This window comes from Ipomoea triloba, chromosome 5 (genome assembly GCF_003576645.1).
Source record: "Ipomoea triloba cultivar NCNSP0323 chromosome 5, ASM357664v1".
NCBI classification, from domain to species: Eukaryota; Viridiplantae; Streptophyta; class Magnoliopsida; order Solanales; family Convolvulaceae; genus Ipomoea; species Ipomoea triloba.
In genome coordinates this window covers 26,271,520-26,287,520 of record NC_044920.1, presented here as the reverse complement: position 1 = coordinate 26,287,520, position 16,001 = coordinate 26,271,520, and the positions used below count along the sequence as shown (strand labels likewise).

Below are 16,001 nucleotides of genomic sequence, written 5' to 3'. Positions count from 1 at the left end.
ACCTAAATATAATTGGATTCCAGCCAAGTTATCATACAACTACGAGAACGATAATAATAATATACAACGTAAGATTTTAGGATCTTCTTGTTATACATCTCATAGTGCACTTTGTTTGGCTGGCAGGTTCATAGAGCTGCATTTGCCTTGCCGTCTTTTGTAAAGCGAGAGGTGAGCTGTCTGCGAGATGTCCTGCCTACAAACTTAGTAGTTTGATTTTTACTGACTACTCATCCATTCCCATGTTATTCGGAACTACACGAGAGTGTTAAGAGTACTGATCGGACTTTTAGATAAGCAGTCGAAGCAAGCGTAGACGCTGCGATGACTCTATGTATTAGTGTTTGATTGGCATATAAGCAGGTGTTTTGGAATCTTCTGAGTACTGTGAAGTCTATTGATAATTGTGATTCAGCAACACATATTGCACTGCTCTTTCTCAGAAAGTGCAGCATTATGAATTTTATGGGTGCTGGGATGTTCAGCTGTTTGTTCTTTTATAATATAGCATTTGATATATATAATGTTAATTCACTCATTAAAATTAAATTAATTTATATATTACACTCATTAAAATTAAATTAAATAATTACAGAGTATTAAATTAAACTATTTATATACAATTAGGTTTATCTTCAAGTGAGAACCCCCCTTATTATGTGAACCTGTGCACTAATCTCCACCTCTTATTTTATAGTATCTTGCGGTCATGATTTTTTGGTGATTAGTGTATTAATTTGCCGTTTTTCAAATAATGGGGTCTGAATAGTAATTACGTATGTCACCTTGTTTCCGCCGAAAACAAACATCCTAATCAGTATGGTTGCGTTCGCACACTCTGTTCGCCTAACCATTCTCGTCCGGTATCACCCCCTTTCATCGCTGTAGTTTGGCCGGACGCATACGGATTACCATGACTTTTGGTAAGTTCCCCTTTCAGTTAAAATTTATTTTCATTTCAATTTTATTGACACTCGATATTTTTTTTTAATTGTTCCGGTCTTACCTTTACCTCTCTAATTCCACTGTTCTCCCAAATCAGAACTAAATTGTCTTAACGAGGAAGAGCATGACAACTTTCTCTTCTCACCACTTCCTTGGAGAAAATTTCAACCCCATATGTATACCCATTCATTTTTAATGTGTCATATCCCTTTCAAGTAACAACATCCACGCAACTAAACAACCGCAAGGGCTTCCAGTAGCGATAGATGAACTAACCAGATGAGGCCCCAATTATAACGGCAAAAAACACTCTGTTGGACCAAGACAAAAGTTAGGGGTGCTGGGCCAACACTGAGAGACGAAAGCTAAGGGTGCTGGATCAACACTGAGAGACGAAAGCTAGGGGAGTGAACGTAATTAGATACCCTAGTAGTTCTAGTCGTAAATGATGGATACTAGGCATTGTGCGTATCGACCCGTGCAGTGCTATAGCTAGCGTGTTAAGTATCCCGCCTACGAATGAAACTCAAAAGGAATTGACCGGCCGCATAAGCTGTGGGCAATCATTATTGCATGGATCATGATTCGCACAGCTGTGTGGACCATAAATAAAAAGAACATTTTTAAAATACCAAAAGTACATTATTTTTGTACATAAAGTACATTATTTTAGAGTACATTATTAAACACTGAAAGTACATTATTTTATACTCCGTATATACAATGAAATCATGTACCTTTAATACAAAAATAATGTACTTTTAATATATGAAATATAACTTATATTCATGGTCCACACAATAATTTGCCGCTGCGGAGCATGTGGTTTAATTCAACGTAAAGCAAAGACATATAAACAAATGTGGCCTGCCAAGGAATTTTTCCCCATGTGTCCCCTCTACTATATGGCCACCAGTCAGCACAATAGAGAGGAATGGGCACAATAGTCCTCTGGATGACCCCCAACATTCTATACTGCTCAAGTTATGTTATGCACCAAATGCTAATTAAATTCCCCACCCCAAAACATTACCTTGTACTGCAGGGACCAACACAAAAAACAAAAGCAAACATATATTAAAAGAAACAAACAGCTGAACATCCCAGCACCCATAAAATTCATAATGCTGCACTTTCTGAGAAAGAGCAGTGCAATATAGTGTTGCTGAATCACAAATTTATCAATAGACTTCACAGTACTCAGAAGATTCCAAAACACCTGCTTATATGCCAATCAAACACCTAATACATAGAGTCATCGCAGCGTCTACGCTTGCTTCGACTGCTTATCTAAAAGTCCGATCAGTACTCTTAACACTCTCGTGTAGTTCCGAATAACATGGGAATGGATGAGTAGTCAGTAAAAATCAAACTACTAAGTTTGTAGGCAGGACATCTCGCAGACAGCTCACCTCTCGCTTTACAAAAGACGGCAAGGCAAATGCAGCTCTATGAACCTGCCAGCCAAACAAAGTGCACTATGAGATGTATAACAAGAAGATCCTAAAATCTTACGTTGTATATATTATTATCGTTCTCGTAGTTGTATGATAACTTGGCTGGAATCCAATTATATTTAGGTTTCATGAATGATGAACATGTGCCCTTGGAGCATGCCAGACTGTTGCCAGAATGGTCTCATTGGAGGAATAATATGCTAATGTTATGGATGAACTTTTTATTTTTAAAAGTATCAGAATGGTCTCATAACCATGAAAGATGTTTCCAGCCTTCAAAAAGCATACCTCAGAATTGTAAAACCTTAGTTCCCTGCGATATTGAAGCGCTCCGTCAAGCTTTTCGATGGGATTGATTGGGTTCAAAAAATCAACAGGCGGCCCTTCAGTTGAGCATAACACAAACCCAATAACGCCACTGCAGACAACACAAATCACCTCGTAACAATTGAACTATTGCATTTCACACGTGCAAATAAACCCTTCGCCATGCACCTCCCATAGAATAAAACCCAGAAAAAGAAAAGGGGGGGGGGGGGGGGGGCCGAGATAGGGTTGAAAAATTGAAATCGATAAAAAAATTAACTCGATAGCTCGAAACTCATAAATCCAGTAGCTTGAATTGGCTAGCTCAAATCTTAATTAGTGGGTGGACTTGATAGCAAGAGTTGCTCAAGGCTACTATTTATTTTACAAGCTAAGTGGTATAGAACAAAAATATACAAGTGGTATGTTCGCTCTTTAGTCTTGTTTGTTTTTTGTTTTTTGTTTTTTTTTTTAATTATTGTTAATTTTAAAAATTTGTAATAAATAATTACTTATGTGAAAAAATGTAATACTAATCATGTATAAATTGATTAATTGATACTTATGTGAAAAAGTGTAATATTTATGAGAAAAAATGTGATATGTTTGATAAAAAAATCTAATACTTTTAAAATGTAATATTAGGTGTTAAAGAGTTACTTATGAAAAAATTACAATACTCATAAAAGAAAACGTAATACTTATGAAAAACTTAATAACTTGATACACGAATGATGATCCATGAGACGGTCTCATAAGAGATTTTTTTTACCTTATTTCGTATGTTCAAAAAAAAAAGTATTATATTAACTAACAATTGACTTTTTTTTTTTTTCTCCCAAGTCTCCTATCTCAGGGAATTATCCATTTTCTTGGAAATTTCTTTTTTGAAAAATGTTCCATTCGTTAAATAGCCCCCCCCCCCCCCCCCCCCCCCCTTTTTCTTTTTCTGGGTTTTATTCTATGGGAGGTGCATGGCGAAGGGTTTATTTGCACGTGTGAAATGCAATAGTTCAATTGTTACGAGGTGATTTGTGTTGTCTGCAGTGGCGTTATTGGGTTTGTGTTATGCTCAACTGAAGGGCCGCCTGTTGATTTTTTGAACCCAATCAATCCCATCGAAAAGCTTGACGGAGCGCTTCAATATCGCAGGGAACTAAGGTTTTACAATTCTGAGGTATGCTTTTTGAAGGCTGGAAACATCTTTCATGGTTATGAGACCATTCTGATACTTTTAAAAATAAAAAGTTCATCCATAACATTAGCATATTATTCCTCCAATGAGACCATTCTGGCAACAGTCTGGCATGCTCCAAGGGCACATGTTCATCATTCATGAAACCTAAATATAATTGGATTCCAGCCAAGTTATCATACAACTACGAGAACGATAATAATATATACAACGTAAGATTTTAGGATCTTCTTGTTATACATCTCATAGTGCACTTTGTTTGGCTGGCAGGTTCATAGAGCTGCATTTGCCTTGCCGTCTTTTGTAAAGCGAGAGGTGAGCTGTCTGCGAGATGTCCTGCCTACAAACTTAGTAGTTTGATTTTTACTGACTACTCATCCATTCCCATGTTATTCGGAACTACACGAGAGTGTTAAGAGTACTGATCGGACTTTTAGATAAGCAGTCGAAGCAAGCGTAGACGCTGCGATGACTCTATGTATTAGGTGTTTGATTGGCATATAAGCAGGTGTTTTGGAATCTTCTGAGTACTGTGAAGTCTATTGATAAATTTGTGATTCAGCAACACTATATTGCACTGCTCTTTCTCAGAAAGTGCAGCATTATGAATTTTATGGGTGCTGGGATGTTTCAGCTGTTTGTTTCTTTTAATATATGTTTGCTTTTGTTTTTTGTGTTGGTCCCTGCAGTACAAGGTAATGTTTTGGGGTGGGGAATTTAATTAGCATTTGGTGCATAACATAACTTGAGCAGTATAGAATGTTGGGGGTCATCCAGAGGACTATTGTGCCCATTCCTCTCTATTGTGCTGACTGGTGGCCATATAGTAGAGGGGGACACATGGGGAAAAATTCCTTGGCAGGCCACATTTGTTTATATGTCTTTGCTTTACGTTGAATTAAACCACATGCTCCGCAGCGGCAAATTATTGTGTGGACCATGAATATAAGTTATATTTCATATATTAAAAGTACATTATTTTTGTATTAAAGGTACATGATTTCATTGTATATACGGAGTATAAAATAATGTACTTTCAGTGTTTAATAATGTACTCTAAAATAATGTACTTTATGTACAAAAATAATGTACTTTTGGTATTTTAAAAATGTTCTTTTTATTTATGGTCCACACAGCTGTGCGAATCATGATCCATGCAATAATGATTGCTCCACAGCTTATGCGGCCCGGTCAATTCCTTTTGAGTTTCATTCGTAGGCGGGATACTTAACACGCTAGCTATAGCACTGCACGGGTCGATACGCACAATGCCTAGTATCCATCATTTACGACTAGAACTACTAGGGTATCTAATTACGTTCACTCCCCTAGCTTTCGTCTCTCAGTGTTGATCCAGCACCCTTAGCTTTCGTCTCTCAGTGTTGGCCCAGCACCCCTAACTTTTGTCTTGGTCCAACAGAGTGTTTTTGCCGTTATAATTGGGGGCCTCATCTGGTTAGTTCATCTATCGCTACTGGAAGCCCTTGCGGTTGTTTAGTTGCGTGGATGTTGTTACTTGAAAGGGATATGACACATTAAAAATGAATGGGTATACATATGGGGTTGAAATTTTCTCCAAGGAAGTGGTGAGAAGAGAAAGTTGTCATGCTCTTCCTCGTTAAGACAATTTAGTTCTGATTTGGGAGAACAGTGGAATTAGAGAGGTAAAGGTAAGACCGGAACAATTAAAAAAAAATATCGAGTGTCAATAAAATTGAAATGAAAAATAAATTTTAACTGAAAGGGGAACTTACCAAAAGTCATGGTAATCCGTATGCGTCCGGCCAAACTACAGCGATGAAAGGGGGTGATACCGGACGAGAATGGTTAGGCGAACAGAGTGTGCGAACGCAACCATACTGATTAGGATGTTTGTTTTCGGCGGAAACAAGGTGACATACGTAATTACTATTCAGACCCCATTATTTGAAAAACGGCAAATTAATACACTAATCACCAAAAAATCATGACCGCAAGATACTATAAAATAAGAGGTGGAGATTAGTGCACAGGTTCACATAATAAGGGGGGTTCTCACTTGAAGATAAACCTAATTGTATATAAATAGTTTAATTTAATACTCTGTAATTATTTAATTTAATTTTAATGAGTGAATTTATACATTAAACATATATATCAAATGCAAAAATGAACTTTAAAAATTATATTAAAAAATTAAACTAAGCAAAAAAAATACAGGATAATGACGTAGTTTATGATGTAGTCCGTATGAAGTAACTTGTGGCAACAGGAGTAAAAAGAATATAATTGCATTATTATTATTATTATTACGCATACGAACGAATCTATAGGTCAAAGGCAAGATACAGTAACAAGTACTACTTACTAGGATCCAGTCATTAAATATATAAAAATATATGCGAGCTTTAGGTGGGGGCCATGGAGCAGAGGCTTATTGTACCTTTGAATGAGCAGAGCGGAGCAGGCAGCAGATGCATGAGGACTGCCACGTTGCAACTTTCTCTTCGGTCACTACTCACTTCCAAAGCTTCAACAGCCAGGCGTCTCTCTCGTGTATCTGAGTAAGTCTCTCTCTCTCTCTCTCTCTCTTTCTCTATCTCTCTATCGCTCTCTTTCGCCGCTTCACAACAGCGACACACATTCCATCCTTGGCTCCTTCCGTCTTCCATTTTTATCTGCGATCGCCGCGCCGGATTTGCATTTCTAGGGTTTCGGAGCTCTCTGCGACGATCTTCTTTTCGTTTTTGGTTTTCTGTGCTTTTTGTGTTTGGTTGATGATTGTGGAGAGTTTGAGCTGATCAGTGTATCGGATTCGGATATTCTGCGATCTTCCGATTACTGTTCAGCTCAACCTGCTGCATGTTGCGGGGATCGATCTGAGGTTTTCCGATATGTGTAGTTTGTTATGATTGTTTAAAACCGTTTTTGATTTTTGAATTGCTAATCATGGACTCGGATCTGCTTTTCGGTCTGTGTACTCGAGGTTCAAGGAGTCGACTCCTTTGAGAGTAAGATCAGATCCGTGTTTCTCTTCAGCTTTAGCTTTAGCTTTTCTGCTTCTCAGCTCAAGATATTAAAAATTTTAAAAAAATAGTCGCATTGTGTCTAGAGTGTATGGCCTTTATATGGAATGCGAATAGAATGCAATAGAATATAAAATGTGATAAGTTTTTCAGTCATTTTAACGATCATAAAAGATAGGACGGAGCATTATTTTATTATCTATTATTTGAAACTATGCTTTCTGTTGAGAGAGTCTGAGTCATGGCTTTCACTTATAGCTGATGTAATTGATTTAGATGGTATGCACTAGTTGCTTGGGATCTGTGGTTGTTGAAGCTGGACAATTTGGGATTTTTCAAGCTCCACGGATTGTGAGATATGCAGTGGGAAGGCAGTTTAATAACTTTGTTCCAAATTTGATTGCAACTAGAAACATAAGCTATAATATTTGGGATTGTAGAGTTACAACAAGAAGAAAGATGATGGCAGATACTAGTTCAATGGCTAAACAAGGACCAGTTCTTGATGTTAAACCTGAGAAGGATGATGACGGTGGCTATGCCAGTGGAGGATGGAAGAGGTGATTGATTTTGATCAGATTTATTTTTGTTATATTCTTTTTCTTGCTTGCACTTGTGAGATACTAAATGATATTTTCATGTGAGATACTAAAGTATATTTTTCAAGTACATTATGCATGGCATTAATGATTGCTTTCTTCATTAAGCCCCTGTTTCAGTGCACAACTTTCATTTATTTCCATCCTGCCTTAAATTATGCATTGTAAACTTTCATATTCTCAGGATGGATCTGTACTTAATTTCATTTCCTTTGTGCTTGGCAGTGAAGATGGAAGGTTGAGTTGTGGTTATTCTAGCTTCAGAGGAAAGAGAGCAAGCATGGAGGATTTTTATGATATTAAGACTTCCAAGATTGATGGAAAGACAATTTGTTTATTTGGGATATTTGATGGTTAGGATTTTTTATTTTATTTTTAATCTTCGTTCTTGTTATTTCTAGAGTCGGTAACTATAGTTTCTTTAGCTCTTTTTTATAGCATGAATGCTATAAGTGAAATAAAATTGACTTCCTCAGAATTGGTACATTTCATGACTTATGCATGCATGAATACCACTGTTGTTGGATGACCTGGCTGAAATTCACAGTTCAACAAGCTTTGATCAGTCATGGAAGGATATTTAATAATCTGAACATGGGAGGGGTTGGTAGATCTTTCTATAATAGTATAATGACATACCGTTAACTGACGGGTACGTATTGAATTTTAAAATGGCTAGAGAGTTGGTATCTCTTGTCGTCAGATAGAATCCACAGTAATGAATAAGTAGCTTTAGCTGACACTGGATTTTTTATCCAGAAGCTGATAGAGGTTTCTGCATTATCAAGTTAGCAACTCTGTCGAACTTTCTCTATCTTTCGACATGGTCTGCTTTGTGTGTTATTCTGGAGAGGTAAGAGCTTGTGAAGCCGGTTTTAGTAATGATCTTTGTGTGGTACTGCAGGCCATGGGGGTTCACGTGCAGCAGAGTATTTAAAGCAAAATCTCTTTGAGAATCTGATGAAGCATCCAGAGTTCGTAACAAACACTAAACATGCTATAAGTAAGTTATACTTAAACTTCATATTCACACATTCTTTCTTCTATATTTTAGATTGCACTATATGTGATACAGTTGAAGTAGGATTCTTTGCATGCGCAAGAGTGTAGTATAGCTTCCTATAATGGCATAGAGCATCAAGTGTAATAACTGAAATTGGGCTATGCATGGATGTCTTGTTTCTACAAAGAAATTGGGTAGCAATGGAATTATTTTATTGCAGGTGAAACATATCAACAGACTGATAGGGATTTTTTGGAGTCTGAAAAAGATTCTCTCCGTGATGATGGTTCTACTGCATCAACAGCAGTTCTGGTTGGGAATCATCTATACGCTGCCAACGTTGGCGATTCAAGAACCATTGTGTCAAAAAAAGGAAAAGGTATTTTCAGATTCTTACCACAGGACTTTTCCTTGTATGTATATGCATACACATTTTTGGTATTTTAGTTGTTCAGAAATACCAATATATTTTTTCAAAAAAAATAAAAGAAATACCAATATATTAATTGTGTCAGGACTTTCCTTTCTTTAAGCTGGATCAACTTAAAAGGTAATTTAATGCTTATGGTTCACATTCAGAAACAAAAAAAAAAGTGAAGCATTAATTGGTTCCTCCTGTTGGGAAAATATGGTGGAATGATCAAGAAGACAAGAACACAGAAACCTGAAAATAAAGGTGACTTTAAGGATAAATTCCACCCCTCTTTGGTGCCAGAGGTTTTAGAGCAGTTATCCCTCAGGATTGAACAGGTCTTCTATTTAGTGTGCACTCACTAAATGGGCAATAAAACAGCTTAACTGATATTTTGGTGAAGTTATAAAGAGCACTATAGTGTAAAGTAAGTCTATCTGCAAAATTAGCAAAGTTACAAAATAAGGTAGATGGTTACTGGGTAAATGAGGTAGTTAGGAGATTATTTGTCTAGGAGATGAGCGTGGTAACATAGTTTACCTAGTCTTAGAACTTAATCAAGTTAAACAGATGCAAGCTGAAAATAGACTTGATTTAATGGGATTCTAACCTAAACTGATAGGTATTCAAGGTAATATTCACAATGTGGGACTTGAAGAAACATAACACTTCCAAAATTCATGGTCATTCACCAAGTTTAACCATTTTTTAGGAAGATGGTTCGTTATCATATTCCTTGAGTCCAAGATGTTGTCTATAATTGAATCAACATATATAGTTAATTAATTTGACAGTATCTTCTCTGTACACAAACACCTATTTTAAGACTGCTCCAATTGTAGTTAATAATTATTGTTGTTTCCTTGGTAAAAATGTGATTAGGATTTTGGCTATAGGTTCTTAACAAGTATCTCTCTTTTCATCTCAAATTCTGGACAGCAATTCCTCTCTCTCAGGATCATAAACCAAATAGAAGTGATGAGAGAAAGAGGATTGAAAATGCTGGAGGTGTTATTATGTGGGCAGGTAAGAACTATTTCTACTGCGAATATATACTTAACCAGGTTTTTTCTACTCTTTCCTTTTCCTTTCAACTTTTCAGGATGCTATTAACCCATAAACAGCCTTGCTGCAAGTAACTTTAGTTTAATGATCTTGCTGTATAATTGTGCATGTGTGCTGCTTCCATTCGGAAACAAGAAATATGTTGTTCAGGAACATGTCTTTTTGTGTGGGTGGGAGGTTTGGGAGGCATCTCTGACTGATATTTTAGATTGGAACTTGCATGCCTAATTATTGCATTTCAGAGTGCCATATGCTGGTTCCTTTTGCAAGCCAAGTGCTGAGAATCTGTGATGTGAATAAGTACCGTTTATAGATGGGGGTCAAGATGCTCTTCAATTGATTCTCTCTCCACGTATCAAAGGAAGAGAATAAGCTTAACATTTTTTAAGATCATCTGTTGGGATGTGGTTAATGAACTTAGTAGCGTTTTAGACTTGAACTGGCTCACAATTAGGGAAAGGTTTAAGTAATAAAGGGAAAAAATGTAGGGGAGAATTAGTTGAACATGTTGAAAAAACATCTAATTGTGTATAACTGTTTGATATTCTAATATGTAAAATATTTTTGTTTTTGTCAAAAAAATAGGCACTTGGAGAGTTGGAGGAGTCTTGGCAATGTCCCGTGCCTTTGGTAATCGTATGCTGAAGCAATATGTTGTGGCTGAACCTGAGATTCAGGTAATAACTTGTGTTTCAGCTGATAATTCAATATTTGGAATGTGTGAGTAGAAGTACTCATCTGAAATATTTTAGGAAGCTTCAAATAAATTTCCTTTTTTTGCCTGTCCAATCACCAATGGTAACTTTAGAGAGGATCTGGCTGTCAAAATTGGACTGGCATGCAATTTAGTTCCACTTGCTACTTAGGCAACCTGTTTATGAATTGAGTTCAAACTGTATGTGTTTGGTGCGCGTCTGCATGCATCCACGTGCGGATGTACATGTGAACGAATAATCATGAAGTAGCTCATAGAAGAAAATATATATTAAAACTAGACTACTATGATGACTTTGCAGTCTCACTCTCACCAGAACATAGGCAAATCATGTTTTGTTTGTAGATCACCATTTTGTCTTCCCAATTTTACAGGAAGAAGTCATTGATGAAGAATTAGAATTGCTTGTCCTGGCTAGTGATGGACTCTGGGATGTAGTACCCAATGAGGTAATAGCCACACAATGGTTTTTAGAGGTGCCTTCCTAGCTTTGACTTTTCTTCTGAAGTTTTGCTGATGCAATTTTGTACACTGCTACAGGATGCCGTTTCACTAGCAGAGTCGGAAGAATCACCCGAAGCAGCTGCGAGGAAGCTGACGGAGACTGCTTTTACCCGTGGCAGTGCTGACAATATCACCTGCATCGTGGTGAAGTTCCATCACAAGAAGACGGAGCCTGAGGTAAGCCAACAGGAAGCAAAGAACTTGTCAACTTCACCTGCACATAATTTTTAAATTATGTAGGCATCTCGTGCAAAGTGCTAGCTTAGCTCGATGCACCAGCAGCTGGTTTCAACTCAATGGAGGCAGCCATGCTGCAGTTATTTGTTTATTCATTTTTCCTTTTCTCTTTATAATTTAATGTTCTTGTTTTCCTGTGTATTTGGACCTGGTGTATCTGCTTGTGATGGTTTGTGTTTCTCCCCTTCTGTAGAGTTAATATCTGATTAGTTAAAACATAACCAGCGGGATGTAGTTTAATAAAGGTGTTCGGTAAAAGTTCATTAATCTGATTATTGATATTAGACCAAGTCAAGTATGCCTTTACCCTGCCCTGCATGTGATGACTTATCTATGTATGACCAAAACTATTATCATTATTGTTGCTGCTGCTGTTGTATTTAACGGTATTATGAAATGTTTTCTATTTGCTTTATCAAGTGGTAGTAAGTACATTACATCTATTGCACGTGTGCTGGTATAGAAGTCAATTAATTAACAGTTCTCCTAGAGTCGACATTATCCGTAAAGTGGACCCCATGTATTTAATGGGACAGCTTAATTTAGTCAAAGGACGGCGAGATAATAGACTTTTGGAGTAAACCATCCAATTTATGCAAGTCTTATAATCCACAGACCAAAATTAACAATGTTCTCCATACAGATGTCCATATTCTGGTTGATACATTTATGACTTAATGTATTTGAGACCATTAGATTCTCAGCTTTTGGGACGACTTTGTAGTTTGTACACTAGTACGGAGTGTTAAACATTGTTTTCCATTATCAGTCCTATATGATGTTAGTCTGTCACTATGCAGTTTCTAGGTTATGTGAATTATTAATAAATAATTGTGTTCTTTATCTACCATACGAAATGACAAGACCATCCCCACTAAAATCATATTCAAGTCAAAGTCGGGTAACAAATCAACTTGAGATTAGTTGAAATTTGAAAATTAGATGCTAAATAAATATATTTATTGTATACATAATTTGTTTTAATCACAAGTTTAGCATAATCAAGAAGATGAAAAGGTTAAATTTTACCATAAATAGAAATTGGTCTAAAAATATTTTATTAGTGAAAAATTAATTAAAAAAAAAAAGTAATGTGCTACTTGTAACAATAACGTCAATACAAACATCAAACAATAAAAGAACAGCCCCATGGGGTAGCTCGTCAATACAAACATCAAACAATAACTTCATGGGATAGCTCGAGTGACCTTTCAATCAACGTTCAGTCATTGACTAATCAGGGATCATAAAAATCTTTTTGTGCCCTAAAGTGTACAAGCAATGGGGAGACAGAACAGTAGTGGCACAGTGGGTAAAAACACAGAATTGGGATGGCAAATAAACTAATATGTAGTAATTGGATGGGTTTGGTTTATAAATAGAGGCGGGGGAAGTGATGTAGCAGTAATACGAAGCGGGAAAAGTAAACCTTTTATAATATTAAAGTGGGAGTGGGAGATGAGGGTAGGTGAGACTCCGGCGACGGAAGTGAAGATGAAGGAAGATGGATACAGCGGCAGTGAAAGAGAGTACATAAGGAAGCACCATAGGCACCAGCCGGCAGAGAATCAATGCACTTCCTTTCTGATCAAGCACATCAGAGCACCTCTTCATCTCGTTCGTTCTCTTCTCTCGTCTCTGTTTCCATTTCGTGATTGTGTGATCGCCCTATCTAGATTTTATTATCGATCCAAATGAATTTGTTGTTCAGATGTATCATTTTATGCAATTCTGGAAGGTTTTATTGATTCAATATTTTGGTTTAATCCCTAAATTTCTGGCCAGATAGTTCAAGCCTAACAAACATTATTTCGAGATTTTGATTTTGATTTTTCTGAAATAAAAAAACAGGTGTGGTCATTGGTTAGGAGATTTGATGAACCACAGACGTACAAGCCATTTGTGAGGAGGTGCATTGTGCATGGAAACGTTGAGATTGGGAGTGTTAGAGAAGTTGATGTGAGATCAGGGCTTCCCGCCACCACAAGCACTGAAAGATTGGAGCTCCTTGATGACGACCAGCATATCCTCAGATTCAGGATTGTTGGGGGAGATCACAGGCTCACGGTATTATTATTATTCTTCATTTCTATTTCTTCAGCTTTAGAGGAACAACGTACAATGGATCACTCCTCTCCAATCACACCATACTCTTATTTCTTCTCCCTTTTTCACTCTTCTTCTTAATTATTTTTCAGAACTACTCTTCCATTCTCTCTCTCCATCCTGAGGTGGTTGATGGAAGACCTGCAACTCTGGTGATCGAGTCGTTTGTGGTAGATGTACCTCCGGGGAACACTAAAGACGAAACCTGCTACTTTGTACAAGCATTCATCAACTGCAATCTCAGATCTCTTGCTCACGCTTCAGAGCAGCTATCTGAGACAACCCACTCATCATGTGTAATGGTCCAGGCAGACTCTGTGGAACCACATCTAAGTTGCTGTTGAGAGCGTCATCTTTTTTTTTTAAGTGACAGAGAAAAGTCCACAGCCACTACTCGAGAATATAAGAGCATCATCTTCATCATACAAGTATGCGCTTTAACTTAAACATTAGAGCCAGTTTGTAACAGAAAAGTTTGAACCATTTCCAATTACTGTTTTGTTCTTTGAGAATGTAAAATTTATCTAATTATAAAAGCATGGACTCAGCATCTTACTGAGCAATTTGGATGCAAAATACACAAATTTTCTGAATAAGAGCAGCATTTCCTTAACACTTTAACAGTATGAATACTGGAAGGTGTAAGGGCCTACAATAATATGCCCTTACATAAACTTCTGAAGAAAAGGGTGCAAACATGAAATAAGTATATCAGTTTAGCCTGATTAAAGATTCCATATTTGGTTACACAGCTTGTTCAGGAAAACTAACGAGTTCTCTCAGCAAAATTTATTCCAGTCATTGCTATCGAAGCTGATATGGAGGCATGGCGGGTCTGTTTTGGTTGTGCACATTTGCAGGTGCCATGTAAGGAGGATTGTGCATCTGCATGGACATAGGTGGGGGTCCGGCAGCACCGACAAAGTTCCACGAAGAAGCAGCCTGAGGAGCTGCATAAACATTGGGAGCTGAAGCGTACTGAGTTGCATTGTATGGATGAGCACTAGGACCTCCGGTTGGAGATTGTTGCTGTCCCAAAAGCACTGGGGGTTGAGAGCTCATTATGGGAGCGTTTGGAATGGTATAATCTCTGCCCCGATCATTGTTGACCTGAAATTAGTAATATGAAATCTTTAGCTTAACCAGAAAGTGTGCATTTATTAAGTAAAACTAAACATTAATCTTCACAGCCAATGGCGATGCTACCTTTATACTGAGATCAGTGTGCCGAGAATAAGTAATATGAAGCTTGCAAAATCCTCCTTCGTATATGCAGTGTCCTTCCAAGGCATCCTTTGCAGCAACAGCTGTCTGGACATCTGTGAACCAAATGCCTTTTAAATTTATCGTAACTTAAAAAATGAAAACTAACGAGTCATAACAAATGGAGATTATTAAGGTTTAAGGATTAATCTTACCAGGATATTGGACCAAAGCCTGAAGACCCCCATTCTTATCGAACATGGCAATTTTTAGGACAGGCCCAAAAGCTGAAAAAACCTGAAACAAAGAAAACACAAAAGCAATAAATAAAATAGAAAGTAGGATATTTGAATAATTTAGTGATCGGATTTAAGTATTTACTGTATGCAGGACATCCACGGTAACTGCATATTGCATGTTTTCAATAGCAGCAAGAAGAACGTTACTCTCGGGATCCAGTTTCTTTCCATCTAGACCAACAGTGAACTGCAGTTACAACAATGAACACAGAAATCAAAATAAGGAAACTGAGGTAACAGTTCTGAAACAATTTTTAGCCTATCAATCATAAGAAATAGGGAAAAATTAGTCCGGTCCTCTCATATCTGTTAATATTTTCCAAAAATATTTGTAACGCTCAAGTGCTCAATTGCAAATACTAATAACCCGTCATACTAATAAATTATCTGCCTCACTACTTCAAGTATCATAGAGAGCTTACCTGACCACTTGCATCTATAGCTGAGGGAGCAACAGGAAGGTGAGGATTGGTATAGTCCCTAAAACAAAACCAGACACAAGATGATAAAACATTTTTTGATGAGTCAGAATGATAATCACCATTTAAGTAAAATGCAAAAACAATAAAATATAATAATACAGTAGAGGTACTCGTTTTGAAACTACATGCAAGTTGCTCTTTTACCTGCTACGATGACTCTGAAACTTTACGCTCAAATCAGTGTGAGCAGAATATGTGATTTTGAGGGAACATGGTCCAAGATCTGGAATTAAATAGCTGTTCAACACCAAAAGGCAAAGTCAGCCCTAAACTGCTCAGCACATCAAGGATTAATAGCATGTGTACAACAATTACGAATGGTTTTAAATACAAATGGTCAAGATTTATCATTTCCTTCCTTGCCATACTTTCTTTTCACGCATAACATTAATTTGTAACACAGCACTCTACTCTAATATAGTAGTATTCAAAAAAAAAAAAAAAAAAAAAAAAAAAAAAAAAAAAAGG

At 37.0% G+C, this 16,001-nt stretch overlaps 4 protein-coding genes and 1 long non-coding RNA gene across 14 annotated transcripts in view; 3 read left to right on the top strand and 2 right to left on the bottom strand.

Moving 5' to 3' along the window:
* LOC116019741 (spermine synthase-like) overlaps positions 1 to 4,575 on the top strand; it is a 10,965-nt gene extending 6,390 nt beyond the window's left edge. For 3 of the 4 annotated variants that reach the window (XM_031260059.1, XM_031260060.1, XM_031260058.1), the window contains exon 11: positions 127 to 356. Coding sequence is in view for 1 of the 4 variants with exons in the window: in XM_031260061.1 (XP_031115921.1) it covers positions 3,756 to 3,885; positions 4,174 to 4,263 (220 nt within the window). In the remaining 3 variants the exon portion in view is untranslated. Of the gene's footprint in view, positions 1 to 126; positions 357 to 3,755; positions 3,886 to 4,173 lie in introns of those variants that run through there. The other variant, XM_031260061.1, reaches the window with a different exon arrangement.
* Positions 2,043 to 2,841, bottom strand: LOC116019750. Its single transcript, XR_004098753.1, has 2 exons — positions 2,691 to 2,841; positions 2,043 to 2,402 (listed from the first exon to the last, which is right to left on the bottom strand). It is a non-coding gene; the product is annotated as an uncharacterized LOC116019750 (long non-coding RNA).
* A 1,727-nt stretch (positions 4,576 to 6,302) lies between the features above and the next one.
* LOC116019742 (probable protein phosphatase 2C 76) lies at positions 6,303 to 11,822 on the top strand. 6 transcript variants are annotated; one of them, XM_031260066.1, is made up of 9 exons: positions 6,303 to 6,446; positions 7,349 to 7,468; positions 7,733 to 7,860; positions 8,412 to 8,510; positions 8,731 to 8,889; positions 9,862 to 9,948; positions 10,573 to 10,664; positions 11,077 to 11,151; positions 11,243 to 11,822. In XM_031260066.1, the coding sequence occupies exons 1-9, from the start codon at positions 6,304 to 6,306 to the stop codon at positions 11,435 to 11,437; spliced, it is 1,098 nt and encodes a 365-aa protein (XP_031115926.1). In that variant the 5' UTR covers position 6,303; the 3' UTR covers positions 11,438 to 11,822. The 6 variants fall into 6 exon arrangements, with proteins under 6 accessions (XP_031115926.1, XP_031115924.1, XP_031115925.1 ...); XM_031260064.1 differs by having other exon boundaries at positions 6,316 to 6,446; positions 7,185 to 7,468; XM_031260065.1 differs by having other exon boundaries at positions 6,334 to 6,446; positions 7,140 to 7,468.
* Positions 11,823 to 12,776: 954 nt separating this feature from the next.
* On the top strand, positions 12,777 to 14,145 carry LOC116019748 (abscisic acid receptor PYL8-like). Its single transcript, XM_031260073.1, has 3 exons — positions 12,777 to 13,060; positions 13,295 to 13,510; positions 13,642 to 14,145. The coding sequence occupies exons 1-3, from the start codon at positions 12,902 to 12,904 to the stop codon at positions 13,891 to 13,893; spliced, it is 627 nt and encodes a 208-aa protein (XP_031115933.1). The 5' UTR covers positions 12,777 to 12,901; the 3' UTR covers positions 13,894 to 14,145.
* LOC116019740 (polypyrimidine tract-binding protein homolog 2-like) overlaps positions 14,134 to 16,001 on the bottom strand; it is a 5,651-nt gene continuing 3,783 nt past the window's right edge. For both annotated transcript variants that reach the window (XM_031260057.1, XM_031260056.1), the window contains exons 6-11: positions 15,678 to 15,770; positions 15,474 to 15,531; positions 15,134 to 15,238; positions 14,968 to 15,049; positions 14,756 to 14,868; positions 14,134 to 14,659 (exon numbers count right to left, since the gene is read on the bottom strand). In XM_031260057.1, coding sequence (XP_031115917.1) covers positions 14,354 to 14,659; positions 14,756 to 14,868; positions 14,968 to 15,049; positions 15,134 to 15,238; positions 15,474 to 15,531; positions 15,678 to 15,770 — 757 coding nt within the window. In that variant the 3' untranslated portion in view covers positions 14,134 to 14,353. The remainder of the gene's footprint in view (positions 14,660 to 14,755; positions 14,869 to 14,967; positions 15,050 to 15,133; positions 15,239 to 15,473; positions 15,532 to 15,677; positions 15,771 to 16,001) is intronic.

What these genes read in the sequence shown, in the direction of transcription:
- LOC116019742 (XM_031260064.1), top strand. Translation starts at nt 7,185, where the DNA reads ATGGTATGCACTAGTTGCTTGGGATCTGTGGTTGTTGAAGCTGGACAA. An exon ending in TGTGTCAAAAAAAGGAAAAG is followed by an intron (nt 8,890 to 9,861) that starts GTATTTTCAGAT and finishes AATTCTGGACAG; the next exon opens with CAATTCCTCTCTCTCAGGAT. An exon ending in AGGTGTTATTATGTGGGCAG is followed by an intron (nt 9,949 to 10,572) that starts GTAAGAACTATT and finishes TCAAAAAAATAG; the next exon opens with GCACTTGGAGAGTTGGAGGA.
- LOC116019748 (XM_031260073.1), top strand. Translation starts at nt 12,902, where the DNA reads ATGAGGGTAGGTGAGACTCCGGCGACGGAAGTGAAGATGAAGGAAGAT. An exon ending in TCAGAGCACCTCTTCATCTC is followed by an intron (nt 13,061 to 13,294) that starts GTTCGTTCTCTT and finishes ATAAAAAAACAG; the next exon opens with GTGTGGTCATTGGTTAGGAG. An exon ending in GGGGAGATCACAGGCTCACG is followed by an intron (nt 13,511 to 13,641) that starts GTATTATTATTA and finishes ATTATTTTTCAG; the next exon opens with AACTACTCTTCCATTCTCTC.